General features: G+C 41.8%; 2 protein-coding genes across 17 annotated transcripts in view; one reads left to right on the top strand and one right to left on the bottom strand.

The window, feature by feature from the left end:
• Positions 1–4,219, top strand: part of NINL (ninein like) — a 138,094-nt gene extending 133,875 nt beyond the window's left edge. For all 7 annotated transcript variants that reach the window (XR_012015245.1, XM_072793586.1, XM_072793590.1 and 4 more), the window contains 2 exons: positions 12–125; positions 3,279–4,219. Coding sequence is in view for 6 of the 7 variants with exons in the window: in XM_072793586.1 (XP_072649687.1) it covers positions 12–125; positions 3,279–3,470 (306 nt within the window). In the remaining variant the exon portion in view is untranslated. The remainder of the gene's footprint in view (positions 1–11; positions 126–3,278) is intronic.
• GINS1 (GINS complex subunit 1) overlaps positions 1–16,720 on the bottom strand; it is a 41,147-nt gene that overhangs the window by 6,963 nt on the left and 17,464 nt on the right. For 6 of the 10 annotated variants that reach the window (XM_072793601.1, XM_072793595.1, XM_072793593.1 and 3 more), the window contains 2 exons: positions 13,763–13,837; positions 11,216–11,730 (listed from right to left, as the gene is read on the bottom strand). In XM_072793601.1, the coding sequence (XP_072649702.1) occupies positions 11,662–11,730; positions 13,763–13,837 (144 nt within the window). In that variant the 3' untranslated portion in view covers positions 11,216–11,661. Of the gene's footprint in view, positions 1–352; positions 1,301–3,338; positions 3,402–11,215; positions 11,731–13,762; positions 13,838–16,720 lie in introns of those variants that run through there. The other 4 variants (XR_012015247.1, XR_012015246.1, XM_072793600.1 and 1 more) reach the window with 3 other exon arrangements.

Raw genomic sequence — 16,720 nt, forward strand, 5'->3', positions numbered from 1 at the left:
TCTTTTGGCAGGAGGAACGTGAAAAGGAGCTTAAAGACACCAAAGAGCACCTAGAAGAGGTGGGAATAGTTCTGAAGAATGTGGAAATGCTCCTACAAGAAAAAGTGGCCCAGCTGAAAGAGCAGGTCAGTGGTAGACATCTGTCACTGCCACGTGCACTGAACTTTTTCCTTTTGTGGTTGTTCAAGGAGCTCTTCTGGGGCGAGATTGTCCTCACAGAACACAGGGAACACTGACTACAACCTGCAGCTCCATCTAAACTCTGAGAATCTGAAAATACAGATTTTTTTTTTTTTAGAAAATTAACAGTTAAAAGCAGCAGAAAAATTGATTTTGTTAAATACACACCCTATGCTATATTTGTACATTGTGTTTATTTTGTTTTGGGGATTCTTTAGGGTACATTTAAGAGGCATTCACACAGTCTCCTGTCATTCATTCAGTCACTGGGCAGATACTGGCCGAGCGCCTGTTATGCATCACAGCATTTATTGTCCTAGGAAGATTGACATTCTGGAGATGGAGACAGACCGTAGCAAGATGAAGGACCTCAGGTGGCGAGAAATGCTCACCCTGAAGGAGAGGAGATAGATGGTGGTGGATGGGAAGTGGTGGGGGTGGCCAGGGACCGCCCTCTTCAGATGAGGTGGGAGCAGACACCAGGAACAGCCATGGAGGGTCTGGCTGAGACCAGGTTCGCTTTTTGGGAGGGATGGGTGCTGCTTGGGTGTGTCTGTCCCATCCCGTGTGGGGCTGAACGCCTCAGCGCCTCCAGTCGATGGGACGGCCATAAAAAGGCACTGCGTCTCCATGTGTATTGGGGGACATGCCGGAAGCTCAGAGGAGGGCATCCCGGCAGAGGAGCGGTGCAGGCACATGTCCTTGGGTGGGGCCCCAAGTGCAGGACTCAGGCAGGGGCTGCGGAGTTGCAGCTCCTGTGAACTGGCTGGCAGACAGGCTCCTTCCAGGTCAGGAGTTTGCTTTTATTTTAGTTGCAGTTAGAAGCAGTCCTTTAAGCAAGAGCATGATATGTATGATCTGTGTTCTTGAATGAACCACTCTAGGGGACAAAGGGCACATGTGGGCTGCTACAGGGAGCAGAGACCAAACAAGGAGGCCCTAGCTGTTGTGCTCCAGAAAGATTACAATCTCCTTGGGCTGCAAAAAACCAGCAGCTGAGCAGCCAGCACGACGGCGGGGAGGAAGGCGGCAGACAAGCAGGAGCACAAGAGGCTCAGCTGAACACCAGCTGCTGAACACCAGCTGCTCCAACAGCATTCTCCTCAGACCTGGAAGGAATCTGTAGAAATTGTGCAAATCTGTAGAAATATGCTTATTACAGTAATCAAGTGTGTTAGAGGGCTCCTGAGCTGAGCCCAAATAGCATGAAACACCTGTGACCTTCTTGTTCTCAGTGGGAGTCCTCCCCCCCCATTGACCATCTTCCTGGCTTTGCAGCTCCCTCCCCACCGTCCACTGACTTCTCTGGTGGCCCTGGCCTGGTGTCTCAGACTCTCAGTGCCCCCAGATTTGTACATTTTAGCTGACCCTGACCCTGACCCTACAGTCATTCTCTGGCCGGCCCCTCGCTGTGCTTCCTCTTGCCTGCACAGCCTCCATCCTGCTTGGGTCCTTTGGCTCCTGCACACCTGGCCCTGTGCGGTCCAGGCCCATCGACAGCCCTACGCCAGGCCCAGTGCTCCCAGAGCTAGCAGGCGTCATAGTGGAGGGAGCCAGCCACCTGTGCCTGTGTGTGTGCCCCCGGGCCCAGGCCCTCCCCTCAGGGGCCCTCACTGCCCCCTGAACCTCAAGCTTAAGGGGCCTGGCCCTGCCTCTGCCCCCTTTACAGAAGTACCCGCAACGGCTTGTCTGCACACCCTCACCACCTTCCCATATGCCCACCCATGCCATTGGCTCAGGTCCAAGCCATGGAGGCTGTGGTAGATGTGTCCCCCACCGTGTCCCCAGAGGGCCCGTCAGTTCAGCCTTAGGAAGGGACGTGAACACTGCACCACAGTCCCACCTTCCTCTTCTGTGCTCTGTTCTCGGTGCAGGCATGACAGCAGTGCTTTCCCAGCGTGACTGAGGGGCTGGCTCCTCTACCCTCCAGCCCTCCCACAGCTCTCAGGGACAAGGCAGAAGGGCCTCCAAGGCTCTCGTCCCCTCCCCTTGGTGCCCAGCCAGTGTGGCGGCTCTGACTTCCTGTCAGTGGCCTCCGGCACCATACCCCCAGCCACAGGCCTCTGGACATTCCCGCCCCCCAGCCTGGCCAGCCTCTCTTTGCCTGGACAGCCTCAACACTCCTCCCTGCTTTACTCAGATCTCTGTTCACATGTCAAGAGAGAAGCCTTCCCTCTTCACCCCAACAAGAGTAGGGACTCCCTCCTCTGCTCTCTGTCCCCTCCCAGTGAAACCAGTAACCAGAGTTAGTAGGACTGCTAAGCGTGTAGCTGTAACTTTTCACCCAGACCTCTTTTGTTCTCGTGTAAACAACCTGACCCCTCTCCTTGGGGGAGGCAGGTCTGGGTCTTACCCTCCCATCTCCCATCTCCCCCTCCCTCCCCATTTAGCTTGCTCTCCTTTCTTGCCACGCACTCCCTCAGTGATTATCTTTGCTGCACATCGAACAGGCGGACTCAGACCCGGTTACACAGTCCTCCTAGCACTTGTCTCGCCTCGACACCCATATTTGTTTCTGGTCTGTCTGCTTCCGTCTCCTGCAGGCAGGGCCACCTCGAGGCGCTGGCATTACATTGAATGAATACATGCAGTATTGACTTCCCAAGGCCCTTGTATCTTGAGCAAAGGCTCATAACTAGAGCGGCCTTGTATCTGCATCACTGTGGCTGTCATGTCTGTGGGGACTGGTCTCCGCACTCAGGGCTTTGAGGGTGGATGCGGTGCCGCCGTGCATCCCGGGTCACTCGGTGGGCCTGCTGAGCACACTGAGATGAATCAGAATGACAAGTCTTATGTTTTGACATTATGCTGGATAGTCCTTTTTAAGGTTGGTGATTTTGGTTTATTTATATCTTCATTTCATGGTAAAATCAACTCTTACACAGTTGAGTTCAATGTTCTCTACCACATAGTTCGTCAGATTCTCCATTTCCTCTTTCATGCCAGGGTAACAAATTGTCATTACACCCAGTGTTTGTCTCAGATGTATAACAACCTGATGCTGGTCTAAGCACAGGTGGAAGTGGGGGAGGGAGGCAGGTTCCCATGCAGTGTTTCTGCAGTAGATTCACGGGAAAGTCTGGTTCTTTCCTTTCTAGTTTGAAAAGAACACAAAATCGGATTTGCTGCTCAAGGAGCTCTATGTGGAAAATGCTCACCTGACAAAGGCACTTCAGGTCACTGAAGAGAAGCTACGAGGTGCGGAGAAGAAAAACCGCATCCTGGAAGAAAAAGTTAGAGCTCTCAACAGACTTGTCAGTATGCTTGCTTCAGCTTCCCTCTCTGTGTGATGGTTGCTTGCTTTCCGGGAGCTCATTTCGAAAGAAATCTTTTAAAAACAAGCCACCGTGGTGCCATAATTTTCTAATGTTCATCTGCTGTGTACTGGACATAGGAGGTTTCTGAGTCTTTGTTTGTTCACCTCATACACATTGAAACATGTCTGTTGTGCCAGATGCTCAGGAAACAGTTGTGCTGGAAAAGTCTACATTTTTATTAGTGGTCCTGGGTAATTTCTGTAGGTAAAGTTCCCAGTTTTGCTACCAGTGGGTGAAACCCATTATGGCAGCTTTCACTGAAGAAGGGCGAAAAGAAAATGGTAAAATCAGCGTTAATGTTGTACTCCTGACCTTAGCTGCAGAGAGTAAAATGGAAAATCAGTGCTCTGGACAGTGTCACCCTTTCACCATTACTGCTTTGGGTTTAGATCATTAGCATTCTCTATCTGGGTTGGTACAGACCTTCTAGAAGGACTACTCGCTGTGACTGTCAACCCTGCTCCACCACAGGAGGATGTTTAGAGAGTGCGTACTGTAGGTCTGTAGACTCAGGGACGATTATATGTATTGCAAATGCAATCTTTTCCTCAATGAAATGTCATCACACTGGAAATTGTACTATATGTAAAGAAAAAAAACTATAGTTTTATATCCAAAATATATATATAAGTTATGGTCATTTGGTTAATGAGAATAAACTACTGTACTATGAAGAGTCACTGTATTAACAAAAACTTTTCTATTAAAATTGTTCTACCTTCTGAGTTTTTTTTTATTAAATCTTTCAAATAGAAAAATAGTTTTATAAAAACACTCCTGTGCCTATGAATTAGATGTATTAAAATAAAAAAAAATTAATGTATTAAAATCTTTCTGCTACATTATAGCTACAGGTGCAGACCCTGTTGCTGTTTGTTGCTCTCAACCTCCTCCCCCTTCCTGGAGGCAGCCACTCCCCTTCTGTCTGTACATTTATTATATGTGCTCGTATGAGAAGAACCTTAAAGCACTATGGAAAGACACAGAAGACTGGAATGGAGTACCTGGCTGTTTCAGTTGGTAAAGCATACAACTCTCAATCTAGAGGTTGTGATTCAAGTCTCACATTGGGCATGGAACCTACTAAAAAAAAGACCAGAATAGGTGGGAAGATCAGTTCTTGGATAGGAAGTTGGTTCTTCTAAACTAACTGGTTGATGTAACATAGCCCCAATAAAATAAAAGTGGATATCCCCTGCCCCAATCAACCCCTTGTCCAGTTGGACAGTTCTAAAATTTATATGTATAGCTAGATAAATGAATAATAGGGAAAACTGAAAAAAGAAGACCAATGAGTGGGAACTAGTTCTACTAGTTATTAAAACAGTCTCAATAAAGTTTGGGTTACATGGCTGTATACATTTATCAAGGGCACACTTCATTCACTGTGGGCTTCTGGCTGAGACTAGAGCAACAAGGAGACTGGATCTAGTAGTCCTGAACAACACTATCAAACAACTGACATTTATAGAACCCAACAATAGCAGTAGTGCACCAGGATATTTACCAAGATAGATCATATTCTGGGCCTTTAAAAAAGTTGCAAAAAAGTTAAAAGGATTTAAATCATACAAAGTATATTCTCTGATCACAAAGGAATTAAATTTGGAATCAAGACCAGAATGATTATTCGGGAAATCCCCCAAATATTTGGAAACAATAATACAGTTAAATAATCCATGAACCGAATAAGAAATCAGGGGAAATCAGAAGATATTTTGAACTGAGTGAAAATGAAAACACAAAATACCAAATTGTGGGGTGGAGCTAAAGCATTACTTAGGGAAAGATTCATTGGCACTAAATTCCTGTATTAGAAAAAAGGTCTCAATCAATGACCTCAGCTTCCACCTTAAATAACTAGAAAAAACACGAGTGAAACCCAGAGTAAGCAGGAGAAAGGAAAAAAATGAAGACCACAGTAAAAGTCGAGGAATAGAACAGGAAATTGCAGGCTACAAGTTAAGCCGAGCCCGGGGGCCTGTTTTTGTGAATAGTTTGATTGGCACAGCCACACCCATTTGCATATGTACCATCTATGCCTGCTTTTGCGATCGGCATCAGAGACCATGTGGCCTGCAAAGACTAAGATACAGAAAAAGTTTGTTGACTTCTACAATAGAAAACAGGAAAAAAGCCAAGGCCATTGAAGCCAAAGGTGTTTTGTTTTTGTTTTTTTTTTTTTAATAACATTGATAAACCTCTGGCCAGAATGATCAGGATAAAGGAGAAAAAAATTTACCAGTATTAGGAATCAGGGGACATCACTGCAGAATCTACAAGAAGCATAAGGCAATATTATGAATAACATTATGTAAATAGCTTCAACAACTTGGACAAAATGCAGAAGACAAAAATGACCAAAGCTCATCCTGGAGGAATAAATCACTCTAGATCTATAAAAGAAATTGAACCTTCCAAAAAAGAAACTCCTAGCCTAGATGTTTTAAAAGTGAATTCTACCGAACATTTAAGAAGGAACTAATGCCAAGGCTATACAAACTTCCAAAAAATTGAGTATTTACCAACTCATTCTATGATAGGGTCTTTGCATGGTCCTTAGACATGACAAGAAAACCACAGACCAATATCCCTCATGAACACAGATGCAAAAATTCTCAATATTTTAGCAAATCAGATCCTACAAAAAAGTATTAGTGCATCATGACCAATTGGGGTTATGCTAGGAATGCACAGTTGGTTTAATACTGGAAAATCAATCAGCCACTGAAATTCACCACACTAACAAAAGACAAATATCTCAGTAGATGCATTGGGGGGATATGACAAAATCCAATTATCTGTTTCTGATAAAAATGCTCAGGGAACTAGGAATAGGTTTCCTTAACCTGATAATGGACACCTACAAAAAACTAAGCTAATATTATATTTAACAGTAAAAGATGGAATGCTTTCCTCTTAAGATCAGACACAAGATGTAGACCACCTTTATCTAGTACTCTCCTGGAGGTTCTAACCAGTGCAATCAGGCAACAAAGAGAGACAAGTCCTCCATAGTAGAGAGGAAGGAGTAAAACTTCACAGAAAACATTACCATAGATGTAGAAAACTTTTTTTTTTTTAAAGATTTTATTTATTTATTCATGAGAGACACAGAGAGAGTCAGAGACCTAGGCAGAGGTAGAAACAGGCTCCTCACAGGGAGCCTGATGTGGGACTCAATCCCCCAACTGGGATCATGCCCTGGGCCTAAGGCAGACGTTCAACCATTGAGCCACCCAGGCGCCGCAGGGTAACCTTTCCAATAAATGATGCTAGAAGAGGAGGATGACCACATGCTTCCACTTTGGTAGCCTTGGGTAGCCTTGGTCAATACCTTGTACCATATACAAAAATGAACTCAAAATGGATCCTAGACCTAAGGGTAAACCTAAAACTATAACACTTCTAGATGAAGGAGAAAATCTTTGTGACCTTGGGCTGGGACAAGATTTTTTTAGATATGACACCAAAAGCATAAGAGAAAAAATAGATAAATCAGATTTTTATCAAAACTAAAATGTCTGCTCTTTAAAACATACTGTTAAGAAAATGAAAAGACGCCAGAAATGAGATATTTGCAAAGCATACATTAGTTATAAAGGACTTGTATTCAGAATATATAAAGAACGCTCAAAATTCTAAGAAAACACAGATTTTTGTTTTTAAAGGACAAATTTTTATAAAATTCACCGAGGAAGATAGATTCCAAATAATCACAAGATGGTCAACATTAGTCATTAGGGAAATGCAAATTAAAGCCTCAACGAGATGGCATTAGACACCACACACTATTAGAATGGCTAAAATTAAAAAGACTTAACCAATACCAAGTGCTTGGCTAGGGTGTGGAAAAATAATGCATACATTGCTGGTGTGAATACAAAATGGACAACCACCTTGGAAGAATTTAGCAGTTTCTTAAAAAGTTAAAAATATATTTGGGTGCCTGGGTGGTTCAGCTGGTTAAGCGCCTACCTTTGGCTCAGGTCATGAGCTCAGGGTCTTGGGACTGAGCCCCTCATCTGGCTCCCTGCTCAGCAGGGAGTCGGCTTCTCCTCCTCCCTCTGCCCCGCCCCTGCTCTCTCTCTCCCTCTCTCAGAGAAATAAAAATCTTTAAAAAAAAGTTAAATATATTTATATATCTTCTACTCCTAATCATTTGCTGAAAAGAAAATATATGTCCATTCAAGACTTGTACACAGATGTGCCTGGCATATTTTTTTCTAACAGCCCAAAATGGGAAAAAATGCACTACTAGCAAGGATGGAATGGGGAAGGGCACAGTTACCATCACTCATTTCTGGTGATAGTACAAATTATTAGAATTCCTATATATTTTGGCAAAGGCAATAAAAATTATAATTAACCTACAGATTAAGCCACATGTTTAAAATGATATATGTACCAGGTTACTTACATTAGCTTTGTCAGTTAGAGTAGCAAAAGGCTGGGTACAATTCAGTGTCCATCAATAGAAATTAATTTTTTTCAAGGTTTATTTATTTTATTCATTTATTCATGAGAGACACACAGAGAGAGAGAGAGAGAGAGAGAGAGGCAGAGACACAGGCAGAGGGAGGAGCAGGCCCCATGCAGGGAGTTGGACGTGGGACTTGATCCCGGGTCTCCAGGATCACGGCCTGGGCCCAAGGCGATGCTAAGCCTCTGAGCCACCCAGGCTGCCCCGGAAATTAATTTTTAAGAAAAACTATTTAACATCCTGTATTAGTTTGCTTAGGGCTTCCCTAACAAAATCACAGACTGGGTGGCTTGAACAGAAATTTATTTTCTTGCAGCTCTGAATGCTGGAACTCAAACATTAATTACAGTGTCAGCAGGTGGTTCTTGTTTTTTTGAGGGCCTCTTGACACCCACCTTTTCTGTGTGTGTTCACATGGTCAACAAAATCAAAATGAAAAATGAGGTTATATAAATATTAGAATGTGGCCAGGTCATCATGATTTGCTGCTCTTTACATGTATCAGCCAAAGTTGGTTAAGAAATAAAATAGAAAAAAAAGATTGCATTCACATTAGGAACAAAATCTAGAACATAACTAGGAAACTGCTTAGAAGGAAATGGAATTGGACTTTGTGTGTGATCAGTTAACAGTGTACACACTGGGTAGTAGGTTTGCCAGGGAAGGGGGCACTTACTTTCTCACTTCCTACGTTTTCTAACTGCACATATATGTAATATATATAAGCATATATATCATATATAATAAACATATATGTAAGAATAATCATGTTTAGGGGCTCCCTGGGGGGCTCAGCGGTTTAGCATGTGCCTTCGGCTCAGGGCATGATCCTAGAGTCCCGGGATCAAGTCCCACGTCGGGCTCCCTGCATGGAGCCTGCTTCTCCCTCTGCCTAGGTCTCTGCCTCTTTCTCTCTGTGTCTCTCATGAATAAATAAATAAAATCTTAAAAAAACAAAAAGAATAATCATGCTTAAAATTCTAACCACAATTCTAAATAGAGAGGCAGTTGATATAAATCAATAAAACATCCAAAATTTCATATTTCCAACTCCTATACATTGATTTCAAATAAGGAATATACTTACTATTCTATTTAGGAAATTAAATGTAAGTTTGGGAATGCTGCTGGGCTGGCAACACAGCAACGTCCCTCACAGCCGCTTATCCTCACAGTGGACTCTTGTGGACTGCAGGGCTCACCTGGCTGCATGTTTCCACATGTTGGGGAGTAGAATGAGGGCAGTGGCTACAGACCCACAGTTAAAATATCAACATCATCCATCCCATTCACTTGGGAAGTTTTCCTTATTGTTTATCTGCAGAGATTTAGATGAAAATCTGATCTGGCCACAAAAAGTATCGAGAAATTCTTTTCAATAATGAAAATAATCTGTAATAATCTTTCATACCTACAGACCTCAGTAGGTATGAAAACATACAACTCCATATCCCAAGTAAAGCCTTTCTATAACTTGATTTCTTTATATAATTTTGACCAGATATTTCCCCTATGTAAAAATGAAACTGCACATTTAATACATGCCAGGTCCTGGGCTTATCTGGACTTTTACACAGAATGCCTCTTTCAGATTACTGTACTGGCTGTGGGCCGTGGAGGGGGCTGGGGAAAGGCCACTGCCCACCAGGCAGGAGCACTCTGCCTTTCCAGCCCCAACTGCCCAGAGGTCACCAGACAACAGAAGGTGCCTCCCACCTTGCCAACCAGCTTCATGTGACTTTACAGTGTGAATCTGGGGTGAAAACTGTACAAAGTTCCTGTTTTAGCCCCCATTTCTATTCCCTTCTCCCACATGATGATGCTGGTTCCCACCCCACAAACTTGCAGGCAAGAGCCAGATCAATTTTATTGGAAATGGGAAAATCCAGTGTCCTTTTCTGCCTTCCCAAAGAGCCAGATAATAGATCATTAAACGTTACGTATACTGGGGCAACCCTCTCAGGTCCCCTCCTTTTTCACGAGCTTTGTACTAGGACTTTACTATCGCTCAATAAACTTTGCTGCCTACCACTCTAAAAAAACACATACACTGAAAACTTGGATAGACCATCATCTCCATCTGCCCATGTGATGTGGAAACATCACAGGTATCCCAGGGTATCCCAGGAACCCAGCTTCCGGGTTTGTACAACACACACCACCAGAAACAACACAAGATGCAGAGACCTACCTTTTCCCTATGCAGCAAGAGATTATTTAAAATTCCAGGACACCTGGGTGGCTCAATGGTTGAGTGTCTGCCTTTGGCTCAGGGCATGATCCTGGAGTCCCGGGATCGAGTCCCACATCGGGCTCCCTGCAGGGAGCCTGCTTTTCCCTCTGCCTGTGTCTCTGCCTCTCTCTGTGTCTCTCATGAATAAATAAAATCTAAAAAACAAACAAACAAACAAACAAAAAAAAACAAACCCAAACTATATTGATGTTGGCTAACTGAATTTAAAAAACAACCATATTGTAGGTAGGTTTTTTTTTTTTAAATAAACTTTAGAAAAGCTATATGACTTTTCATCAAAACAAAGAGGTATAGGTTTTCTAAATAAAAGGGACCATCTGAAAGTGGTATTGTTTGAAATGACCACCTAATTTTGATGATTCCAGTATTTATGCAGAAATTTCATGTTTTTTGAAAAGTACCTGGAAATCATACTGGTATATTGATCTTTAAGGTAGAATTTTAAAGCTTGTCACTCATCAGAACTCTTACAAGGCAGAGCCACCGGAATACATACAATTACTCAGCTATGGTAAACCTCACAAACTTGTATGAGGGAATGTTCTTTATTTTTAAGTCTTATTTCAATTTAATCTCTATACCCATTGTAGGGCTCCAACTCACAACCTTGAGAACAAGGAAGTGAGCCCGCCAGGCACCCGGAGGGAATGCTCCCTACAAGGAAGCATAGCTTCCTCATAGCTCAGGTGGTTGCGCATCTGACTCTTGATTTCAGCTCAGGTCATGATCTCAGGGCTGTTGAGACTGAGCCCCGCCTCAGACTCCACACTAGGGTGTGGAGCCTGTAAGATTCATCCCCCCCACCCACTTCTTCTCTAAAGTAAATAAATAAAAGGAGAAATTATGTAGTTTTTAAGAAAGACATATTAATTTGTATAAAATAACTTGTCCTGCTATAAACCACCATTATAAACCACAGTTTTGTTTTGGTACTTAACTGACACTTTTGGAGTGAAAATTATTAATAAAGTAATACAGGACTCCAAAAACAAAAAAGGATTTTATTGTATTAAAGAGTACTGTATTAATTTGCCAGTTTTGTAACTTAAGAAAGGTATTACCTTCCTTGGATTTGTACTTTAAGGCGGTATGCTATATTGTGGGCTGGAGACATTCACTGAAAAAATAAAGTCATTACTGGGGAGAAAAAAAATAAAAGAAAATCAAACATAACAGATGTTTACTTTCATTAAAAAAAAAAAAAGGTCAAAAAACCATATTGCAGTAACTGAAAGAATGCTATGATTATAAATACAGATATAGCTTTCAGTTCATTACAAAGCGGAGGATGAATCCTCACCCCTCAGCCACACACTTCTGGTAATCTTACAGAATGTCTTAACTTTTAAAGCCAAAGAGGCGAGGTCAGGAGGGACGCGTAGAACTTTCCATGGTGTGGTTCCTCCTTGTGCTGCCATAGTACAAGATCAGGACAGCACGTGCTCCAGAACTCCCTGTCTAACCAGCTGCTCACACTTCCATCGGGGTAAGAAATGCTGAGGGGAAATGGGGAGAAAGGATTAGAAAGGAATTTAAAGTGACATTTTGCATCACTAAAAAGCTGCAACCGATTACATATTTTTCAACAGCTAAGTAGCTGAAAGCTAAACTTAAGGATATTTGCTACTTCAGTCAACTGAAATTGAAGCCACTTAAAACTATACTGAATTCTGAGTTTTATAAACAAATTCAGTTTGCTTCCATTGAGCTTAACTCCAGTAGGAATTTTGCTCAGTGTCTGCATTTTGGGATTTATGAACAGTAAACCCAGGGGTGAGATTCCGCAGCAGTGGGTCACAAGTGGGACAAGACCTGGTTGGGAAGATCAGAAAGGAGCATCTTCTCCATGAAGCCTTCTCTAGTACTAGCCTGAACATTTATTCTTGTCATAACAAGAGTGGCCACCTTCCTCCTGTATTTTTCAAGGATTAAAAGTATCTGTAATCTGTGACACGGGTGCTGTTCATATGCTGTGCATGAAGATACCCAGCTACTGCTCATAACTGTGTCCTCCCAAGAGGAAACCACTCTCGTTCTGGGACCTAAAGGAGCCTCCCTGTCAGATTCCCTCAAAACACACAGGCTTAAAATGAAGCATTTCCTGAAGTCTGGGGTGGGGGAAGTGTAGGCAGCAAGGCAGAAAAACTTTCCAAGCTCACAGGTAACCAAAAAAATCTCAAAGAAAAGATGGACATACTTGGCTAAAAACAAAAAATGGTATATTAGGAAGTTCAGAGCAAATAGTCTGAGAGAAGAACTGTAGCATGAGGGATTGTCACACTTGTTCAGGGAGGCGTGCTGTGGCTCAGCGGCCCTACGCACCTAATGGGCCTTCCACACCAGCTCACAGGCCTATTGTGGGACCCAGGACCAAATAAATCCCTCCTGACCAATCAGGAAGACACAGGGCTGTTGAAGACACCCTAATTTGTTAAATAAATTTTTAAAATGCTTTAAGAATGTGAAATGTAGGGACACCTGGGTGGCTCAACAGTTAAGTGTCTGAGCTGTTGGCTCAGGGCATGATCCTGGAGTCCAGGCATCAAGTCCCACATCGGGTTCCCTGCATGGAACCTGCTTCTCCCTCTGCCTGTGTCTCTGCCTCTCTCTCATGAATAAATAAAATCCTTAAAAAAAAGAAAACTTGTTTTAGATGTGATCAGACATTTGAGAAGTAGATGAACATATACTAGGTAAAAGACATATAAAACTGTCCTCTATTTTTATAATTGAGGGTAGGGCAATACTGAGAGACAAGTTAAAAACATCTCAAAGGGAAGGCTTCTGCATGGTCCACAGAGTGACAACTGTCTAGCACTGGAGCAGGAAGAGGGCCTCAGCTGGCTTCTACCTGCCCCAGTCCCACTTGGGCACTCTGGTGGGGAGATCAGCTATAGAGCTTGAGAAGGAAATTCAAACATAGCATGGTGTTTGAGACGAAGTTTTCTTCTATCTTGCTTTATGAGGATAGCTTTGTTCTTGTGAACCACAGCTTCCTGCAGAGTCCTCCAGAGATACAGATTTGTATGAGAGCACTTCTTGACCATCTGCTTTCTACTCATTAGTATCCTACTTCTAAGAGAATACCTGGGAGGGAAATTTTGCTCTAATAACCAAAGATTTTGGGTCCCCTGAAAATTTGCTTTTAAAATGCTCAACCTTTGTTTAGGAAACTATTTATTATAGCTTGCATTTGTTATATGTGTTTATATATATTATAAACAAAGTAACATTTATCTTGCTAGTGATTCTAGCATCTCTATCATTCAACACTCTCATAAGATTTAAAGTATCTCAAGATGTAGGGATCCCTGGGTGGCTCAGCAGTTTAGCACCTGCCTTTGGCCCAGGGTGTGATTCTGGAGTCCCGGGATTGAGTCCCACATCGGGCTCCCTGCGTGGAACCTGCTTCTCCCTCTGCTTGTATCTCTACCTCTCTCTCTCTCTCTCTGTGTCTCTCATGAATAAATAAATAAAATCTTTAAAAAAATAAATAAAAAAAATAAAGTATCTCAAGATGAGAAATACCTGGCTATTTTTTTTTAATAGGACTGAAGTACCATCATCAACTTCAAATTCTCCATAGTCTTTTAGACACCGCACCTGAAAAGAAAAACTGTGTTTTATCTAAATAATTTTTAATATGTAGTCACCATAAAGTAAATAGGGGTTATAAAAGTACCCACAGTACAAATACTAGGCTTTCTGCCTGTCTATTCCATCTCTGTGTACCTGGGCCTGGGCCTCCTTACTGAGGTACTGATTGTCCTGTTTGGATGGTGAGGAAGAAGAATGGCAGGATCTCCAAATGTATGTGTATGTTCGTGTCAACAGCAAGGAGACTCAGGGAGCTGGTGGGGGAAGACAGTGTCACGTACTGTGTTCCCTCTGCAAATCCTGATCAAAATATGTACTTACTAAAAGAGAATGCTTTAGATCGACTCCAATTTGCCTCTTAGAGATTCTTCTATAAACTATCAGTATCTGAGATTAGGACACAGGTAAGTTTCCACAATTTCTGTTTTAAAGAGATTCATCCAGGGATGCCTGGGTGGCTCAGTGGTTGACTGTCTGCCTTTGGCTCAGGGCATAATCCAGAGTCCCGGGATCGAGTCCCACATCAGGCTTTCTAGATGGAGCCTGCTTCTCCCTCTGCTGGTGTCTCTGCCGCTTTCTCTTTGTGTCTCTCATGAATAAATAAATAAAATCTTAAAAAAAAAAAAAAGATTCATCCAATTTCCTTAAATATTCAAGTTCTTTCCCAGGAATACATAGAAGTATATCATGGAAGAACAGATGCAAACACGTCATAAGAATCAAGAGAAGTTCTTGGTTGAAGGTGGGAAGGGTCGAAGGCAGCCTTCTGGTAACCACTTGTTACCAGCCAAGATCACCGACAGCCTTTGGCTCTCAGGCTGCCACAGGACACCAGAGGGGCAAGCTTCCAGTCCCATGGGAACTCAGGACAGGAGTTGGTGCCCCAGGGCTTGCACTGGTATGAGTGAAGCCAACCCAACAGTAAGTTCCGGTTTTCTACTCTTCCTAGGTAATTTCATGTCCTATGACACCTCTGGAATCTTAACATGACCTCCAAGGGTATTCTTAGTTCAAGAAATACCACTTAAGAAAAATCCCACCACTACTACCACCTTTTTGCTTCTTGATAATAAATAATACTAATTAAGAATCATTAATAATCAAGGATTATTATTAATAATATAGACTTTAATTATGGGCAATCTCAAACACTCCAAAACTGGCTTCAACAAGTATCAACATGTGGCCAGCCTACTTCTGGATTATTCTGAAGCAAATCCTACACACCATTTCAACTATATTTTGGTATCTATTTCTACAAAATAAGATCTCTTATATTTAATTTTTTAGAGGTTTATTAATTTTATTCTTTGTTCATAAAGAATCAGCTTTTGGTTTCACTGAATTTCTTTTTTTTTTTTTTAGTTTTTATTTTAATTCTAGGTAGTGTTATGTTACTTTCAGGTATAAGATTCTTTTTTAAGAAACATAATCGTAATACTGTTATCACATCTTAATAATTTATTTACTATCATGAAATATCCAGTTAGTATCCACAGTCCCTCCTTTGTTTCTTTAAAGCTGCCATGTTACATCAGAATCCAACAAAAGCTACACAGACACATTTCTGACAGGTCTCCATGTCTTTTAATCTATGCAGTAGTTTTCTCCCTTTGCCCCCTTCCCCTTGGCAATGTATTGCTAAATAAAATGGGTACTTTGGGAGTTTCCCACAAACTAGATTTTCTTCTGGGTCCTTGTGGGATCACTTAACATGTTCCTATACACTGAAGTTACATCTAGAGGCTACATCAAATCAGGTTTGATTTTCTGACAAAGGGTGTTATACACTTCCTCTTGCAAGACCTCATGAAGCACAAAATGTCTGACTGTTCCTTTCTGGATGTTAAGATTGATCAGTAGGTCTAGGTGTTACCTGTACCCATCCATAAACCTCACCATTATCTCCATTAACTTTTTACCTACCTACTGGTTTTAGAATCTATTTGCCTCCATGAGTTATGGCTACAAAACGGCATTAATTAACTTCTTTTATTCCTACTGCATTTGTAAGCTGGAATTCTTCTATTAAGAAGAAATTTCCCTTGTAAACAACTTGGTTACCCTGAGATACAGTTTGTACAGTAAAAGCCGACGGATGCCTGATCCCATACTTTTTATTCACTGCTTTTCAGAATAGCTGCATCCCTCATTATTCTCTAAGGGGGACCAAAAAGATTTTTCTTACGTTGTTATTATTTGGTCTCATTATGCATTCATGCTTTCGACATAACCAATGTGATTCGATTCACTGCTCCCACTTACTTGGCACTCCCCACTGAAGTCCTTAATACTCAATACACTGTGCTTTCTAGGAAAACAAGTATTCCAAGCACAGCTTGTGCATTTTTATTTAGGATCTGGAATCAGCCTTTTATCTCCCCTCTAGTTAAGTCTGGTTTTCTTTAGTGGGAAATGGCATTAGACTCCAGAATTTGGATGCTTGTGGCTCTGGGCTGTTGGTGTTTCTAGGTCTGTCTAGTGGACACAGCTAAAAAACACTTTTTTGAAAAGAGAGATGATTCAACATGAGTCCATGCTGATTTTTCAAACTCCAGTTTGGGAATATAGGACTTTCATTTAACTTTTTCATTTTAATATTCGAAACTCTAGTCCCTTATTTTGAAAATCTTGGCTCCTGGTACCACTACTTTTTTGCTTGATTTAGCAATATATAAACTGTTTCAAAATAACAGTAATAGTAACAGTAATATTATTACTCTTATTATCACTGATATTATTACTAATAATATGATTACTAAAAACAGGTTAAGATTTCTCTGTAACTCTTTTCATCCCTAGGACGTATCTACTAGGTATATACAATCAATTTATGTATTTTAAAGTAATTTAAAGTAATTCCTGTTTGACTAATCTACCAACTTGAAA

The sequence above is a fragment of the Canis lupus genome, chromosome 22, assembly GCF_048164855.1.
Source record: "Canis lupus baileyi chromosome 22, mCanLup2.hap1, whole genome shotgun sequence".
NCBI lineage: Eukaryota > Metazoa > Chordata > Mammalia > Carnivora > Canidae > Canis > Canis lupus.